The 6521-nt window shown below is 42.7% G+C and overlaps 1 protein-coding gene across 1 annotated transcript in view; it reads left to right on the top strand.

Annotated features, from left to right (window-relative positions):
- Positions 1 to 260: 260 nt before the first annotated feature.
- The window catches only part of ptchd1 (patched domain containing 1), a 10767-nt gene continuing 4506 nt past the window's right edge, over positions 261 to 6521 (top strand). Inside the window, exons 1-3 of the mRNA XM_014005373.1 lie at positions 261 to 616; positions 820 to 1394; positions 3672 to 4380. Of these exons, the coding sequence (XP_013860827.1) occupies positions 981 to 1394; positions 3672 to 4380 (1123 nt within the window). The 5' untranslated portion in view covers positions 261 to 616; positions 820 to 980. The remainder of the gene's footprint in view (positions 617 to 819; positions 1395 to 3671; positions 4381 to 6521) is intronic.

The following is a 6521-nucleotide window of genomic DNA, read 5'->3' as shown; positions in this document are numbered from 1 at the left end:
AAATAAAAAATTGGGAAGGACAGTATTTTTTTCTGTAAAAACAGCCAAAAAATGCGGGAAAAAAAGCTCTGAATWTGAACATTGTGTGTCCAAATTGCCACCAAACAGAAAAAAAAGGGTGAGAACAGAGTTTTCTGTGACTCTTACCTTCATTGAGGACTTTTATTTTTTATAAATGATAGAGATCAGACAAAAGCTGCGTGGCTGATTCTGTGTATCTGAAAAGGGAGGGGCAGAGGCAGTGGGGGTATATGGGCAGCCCAACAAGGAGGAGAAAGAAGCTGTGAGTGACTGAATATAGTTCTGCCAAACCCACAATGCAAAGGGATGACGGAAGGGAAGGCAAAGCGATCCTGCCGCAGAAAGMGGGAAAATAAAATATTAATAAAACAACCCAGATTCGGTCGATGTGACAAACAYGCTCAGCGTGGCATCCCGGTGCGTGCTCACCGCCTCACCCATCCTGCGACTCCCACCTTCTTTCATCCACCAAGAAGACCACCCCATCGGTGGTGAGTTGGTGATGCGGGGCGGAGCTGCAGAACACGCCGGCATGTCAGCATCTAAAGGCGTCTTCTTGATCTCATTCAGATCTGTGCCCCGCCGCCCTCTTTAGGTAAGTCTGCCCGCTCACCACGTGCACAAACTACTGATTTTGGTTGAAAAAAAAAAGTCTGCTCATGGGGACACTTGGTGATTCGGTTGCGCACGAGTAGAGCCACGCAGCCTGCAGAAGGCGAGTGGTGCTGTAATGTGATGCAGGCCGGCGGTGTGCCTCCTAACCACGCAGGTCTTCTTCCACTTCTTTTGTGTTTCCAGCGGATGAGAGAACTCCGGGTAAATTGGCGGAGGAGGGTTAAACTCTCCCCGGCTGAGGATCTCTCGCTCCGGGGGAAGAGCCCTCCCACCACGCGGCGACGTCCCCTCCCCGAACCCCAGCAGACCGAGACGGAGCCCACCGATGCGCACGGCGGCCCCTGATGCTCGGCGGCGCTCCGGGGCTTTCCTGTCGGTGGGAGAGGCTCGAGCCGCGGCCGCGCGCTAGGATGCTGCGCCAGGTGTTGCACGCGGGACTCGGGGCGTGCTTCCACGCGCTCGGCCGCTTCGTGGCCGGCCACCCGGTGTTCTTTGCCTCGGCGCCCGTGCTCCTGTCCGTCTTGCTGGGGGCCAGCTTCAGCCGGTACCGCGTGGAGGAGGACGTGGAGAGCCTGCTCGCGCCCAAGCACAGCCTGGCCAAGATCGAAGGGAACCTGGTGGAGAGCCTGTTCCCGGTGAACCGCTCCAAGCACGCGCTCTACTCGGACCTGCAAACGGCGGGCCGCTACGGGCGCGTGATCATCACAGCCCGGAAGGGGAGCGTGCTGGACCCGCCTCACCTGGACAATATTCTACAGGTAACCCCACACTTGGACTGCACATCCTAGTTTAAACAACACTCAAAACAAGTTTGTAGAAAGTCTAAGCCCAGATATCACAACATTATAAATAAAATAAACTAACATGTTTTTGTTTGTTTGATTATTTCTGGTTATATTAGCTTGGGTTGACTGAAAAGTTAGTAATAAATGTACATGGCTTTCTACTTTCATTTTAATCTGTCAGTAGTTGATATTTAGCTATAAGGGTTGACTCCTAAGGTTAATGCCAACCTTATGTAATGTATGGTGTTTACAGTTGTTAGGGATGACTCTCATCTACTGCCACACCAAATTTAAGTGCTATATTTTTAAAATTGACTTAGTCAAGTGTGGGGCCACAGTTCAAAACAAACGGAGGAGCATGTGTGTGGGGGTGCGTGTGTTGGGGCCAATAATGGTAGAGGAAACTCTGCATTATGTAAAAGTGAAGCCCTGATTTTTGCCGGAGTTCCTTCTTAAAGTAGACCCGCAAACTACTAGTAACAGGTTCCATGAAGAAATCTGCAAAATACTGAGTCCACAAACTGTGAAACACAACTTTGCAGGGCTTCTGTGTCACCTTTTAAATATGTTTATTTTATTTCATTGTATCATAAATGTAAAAWTGTAAACCCCCCCCCCCCCCAAAAAAAAAAAAAAAAAAAGATTAAAAAAATGTGGGGGCACACATTGGCAGGCCAGATGGATTTCATGGCCCGCGGGCCAGCAGTTGAATACCCCTATTCAAGTGTTTTCTGTAACTGACCATGGCTGACTGCCTTTTTGTGATAGTAAATGCAAATGAGAAATAAAATAACACATATACTGAATATCGTAGAGAGATCCAAAGCCAACTGTTAGGCTTGACATAAAAATAAAAAAAAGATCAGKCTCTGAATTTATACTTTGCACCTTTTTTTATGTGGACTTGTTGAGGTCTGCCTGGAGAAAAAAAAAACATTTTGAGAAACAGAGGCTGCAGCTTTCAGTGAATCCATCTCTGGACACAAACCTCCATGCTGACATGAACGTATGGAAAAGGATGAATGTCAGTTTAGGTGCAACCTGCTTTGAGCTTTGCTGTATGTGGATGCATCATCTAAAGGATTTGCTGACTGACAGGTCTGAGACAGATGTGGTTTGTGTTGAGTTTCTCTCTCTCTCTTTCTTAATGGATATTATTGTGACCTACTTGTATACCGAGACATTGCCTACAGGTCACAACTGCTGTTTCAGAGCTATGCATCATTTCCTTGTTAACAGGCTGCAAGAGGCAAATAGGTTAGAGTCTAATCTACTGTTACATAATCTGATGCTATCTGCAAGACTCAAGATTCTGTAATTGTTCTTTTTTATGCCTCTGCTTACTCACTGCCTGCCTTCTCTGTGTGTTATATTGTTTCTCTGCCAGCCTTTTACCATCCCATTGAGAATAGTTTAGGACTTGTTGCATGCAAGCCAGAGAGAGTGATGTCAGTGTTAGTGAGGAAAAAGAACTAGACAGAATATTAATTTGCATTAGGAGCCCTGAGTCATGCCCATTGACTGGAATATATTAGTGTATGCCTTTTGGTGGTTCATAGATTGTTTCCTTTTACCTTATTTTGAATATGCACTATTAAAAAATACATCACATAATTTGTTTATACGGGGGGTCGAGGTTAAAGAAGACCAGTCTGTGATTGGAAGGTTGCCAGTTTGTATCCTGTAACTGCTACATCAAAATTTGTGTGGGAGAGGCATCAAAATAGATGTATCCTCTGTGATCAGAAATTTTGGACCATTATTATTATTTTTTTAAATGAGAGACRAAGTGTGTCAAGGAAAATCACTGACAGCTATTTCTGCAACAAATAACAATACGATTGACATTATTTCAAACAATTTTAGATCTTTGTATCTAAAAAAACAAAAGCGACATCATTGCAGAAACAGATCCTTTCTTCTAAGTTAGTGCAACTCATGAGGTGGGAGTCAGCTCTGTCGATGTTCACTATGCCGGAGACTGGCATCAGGCTGTTGCTTGGAAACCAGCAGGGTTGGTGTCGGCGCTCTTGTCATCTTGCCTTAAAAACTGGGCAGAACGCTGAGACAACTATTGTTACTCTATCGAGTAAGATGTACGCACGCAAACTCCCCCGCACATCTCACCAAACACTTTCCCTGAACACAAAGTTAGCGAATGAGACACCCACGCATGAAACTTTTTTTAATTTTTTTTATTTTGTGGCTCAGTGTAAACATCCTCCTGTTTCTTGTTTTGTCCACTCATAGTTGCACAGACGGATCTATCAGATGCAGGTGACGGTCCCAGCCACAGGCTTCAACAGGTTCAACTACTCCTTCTCCTACCTCTGTCTGCCTGATGACAAGAACGTCTGCATCATTGATGACATCATCCGCGCCATGGAGGAGATCCAGTCGGCTCGTGCCTCCAACCAAACCATCCCGGTCCTGAGGTATCCCATCACCCAACTGGCAGACGGTCGAAAAGCATACATCGGCCACCAGCTGGGCGGCGTTCAGGGCTGGGGTGGAGCGATACGAATCCAGGGGACGGGAGCCAAAGTAGAGGGCGTTCGATCTGCCAGGGCAGTGCAGCTGACCTACTACCTCCAATCCCAAAGCGGCCTATTGGATCGAGTAGCGAGCCAGTGGGAAAAAGCCTTCTGCGCTGAGGTGAAGCACTTTGGAACTTCACATCCAAAAATGGGGCTCTACTCGTCCACATCCTCCTCCTTGAGGACAGATTTCCAGTTTTCCTCTGTGCTGGCACGTCGCCCCCTGTTGGCCAGCTTGGGAGTATGCGGGGTGCTGGCCATCCTCTGCTGCTCCATGAGGGACTGTGTTAGGTCCAAACCCTGGTTGGGACTGTTGGCTCTGCTGTCAGTCACACTGTCGGGCCTAACTGCTGCTGGAATATTAAACCTGACTGGAGCCACCTACAACTCTACATATCTGGGAATTCCTTTTGTCATGCTGGGTAAGTTTACTTTTTTTTTGTAAGTTAAATAACATCCATAAGAAACAGGCCTGTCAAAAGGACATCTGGATTGTTGCKTTTTCAGCAGGTTATCCTAGCATCAGCAGTAACACATAAAAATGTGTTGACATTTAAGGAAACCAGCAATTTTTCATGGCAGGTGGGAACCATGATTAACACCGTCGCTGCTTTTAATTCTTCACTCACATCTGCTGTTCCAGTTCGTCTTGTGATTCATTTTAGAGATGCCTCTGGCTGAAAGCCATCTCAAAGGAGACAGATCGTCAAAATGACTGACAGGTATTAGGGCGCTAACCCACCGAGGGAGTGGATGAGGGTACAAAAAAAAAAACAGTTTTTCTGACTCAAGGCAAACATTAAAATTAAACGGAGGGTTCTCCYTCACTAAAGTTTCAAAGTTGTAGCTCCTTATCTGCTGTCTGGAACAAATTTAGAACATGAATTAAGACACACAAACTTTTAATGCCGTGCCATCAGAGAACATGTCTTTTTTTATCAATTGATGTCACACAAAATAAATGACTGCATTTGCATGTAGTCTTCAGAAAAAAACAATGTGTTATATTTTAGAGATTATGCTATGTCATTGCAAGATCAAAAAGCAATTCCCATATTCTTGTTATACTGTTTTATGCATAAAGGAACATTTTAGTTTTAGCTCACCCAGGGTTACTCAGCAGAGGTGAAGGTTCGTACTTTCACAGTTACTGATCCATTTGGCAGAGCTGCAGTGTTGTAAGTTGTTTACTCTCATATGTAAGCGAGTCACATCTGGTGCTGACAGTTATAATTAAAAAAGCATCAGTTAAACCTTTCAATGAAGGCAGATAATGAAAAATGAAATAACTCAGAAATAACTATGAACATTTCATATTTTATTTAATAAGTATTTGTAAGTCATAGTTTTTAGTTCATTGTTATTCCACAATTTAGCTTTCTATCCTACTAGTTTATGCATATTTGTCCTCTCAGCTGAATCCATCTGTGTAGATTTCTGTATGTTTGCAGATATTTGCTTTTCATGAATGTGTCCCAGGAGGAGATAAATCCAAAAGTGCTAAAAGTGAGCAAGTGTGATGTGAGAGCACTGAATAAATGCATAATAAACAGGAGAGAAAAAAAAACACAAACATACACAAAAACAAACAAAAAAAAAAATCAGGGAAACACTTTCTATGAAACCTGACTTTAAATGAAGGTCGAGATATGATTTTTCAAGTAAAAATAAAAGTAAAATGTATTTAAGCTGGGCTGATGCGAGGGAGGAAGATGAAGGTAGGCAGAGTGAAAGAACGAGAAAACGACGTGGATTTGTGACAGACTCAATTTTCACAGAAACAAAAACAGTAAAAATCGGAATACCTTTTTATCAGGATTGTCTGATAAACAGCTTATTAAATTGGAAAAGTTGCCGTATAACAAAAAGTGGTACAAATTCAAAAGACGGAAGGCAGATTGATTGGAAATGATTACTTGGTGAATTTCAAATATGTTCTGATTCTCTAAAATGTCAGCATTTTAATAATATATTGAAAATATAGTTGTTTTACTTTTTAAAATTTAGAAATGGACAAAATAAGGTATTGGTCCTGAAAAAAAAGTACATGTGTAATACTGTTTTTGTCAAAGTGGGGGCAGGGGGCCACCAGGGGCACTAGGGGAGCCTCATAAAGCTGGAGGGAAGATAAGAAAAAAAATAAGAAAAACAACATGCAAAAACAAAAAAGTAAACCTAGTAAATGTCATTATTTTAAGATATATTTTATAATAATATATTAAATTGTTATTTAAGAGAGCTCAATTGAGTTTTTTATTTATTTCTTTTGTTTTGTTTTTTCCARCAACAATTTGTTGAAAAGTTGTTGTTTTTTTCAGTAGGAATATAATACAGCATTTAAAACATGTTGGGAAATAAAATTCCTATAATGAACAAATGTAATTGTTTGTGGGTTTGCGAGGTGGTTACCCAGCCAGAAGTTAATGCTGTTTGTGGATGCACGGCATGGAAAAGTTTGGGAACCCCTGACCTACTAGACAAATGATAGTGGCTTATTTGATTATAAGTTAATTACACTAATCGAATAATGAAAATAAAGAACTGTACAGGTCTGGTCAGGTAC

Source organism: Austrofundulus limnaeus, unplaced genomic scaffold (assembly GCF_001266775.1).
Source record: "Austrofundulus limnaeus strain Quisiro unplaced genomic scaffold, Austrofundulus_limnaeus-1.0 Scaffold30, whole genome shotgun sequence".
NCBI classification, from domain to species: domain Eukaryota; kingdom Metazoa; phylum Chordata; class Actinopteri; order Cyprinodontiformes; family Rivulidae; genus Austrofundulus; species Austrofundulus limnaeus.
This window is presented reverse-complemented; position numbering and strand designations above follow the sequence as displayed.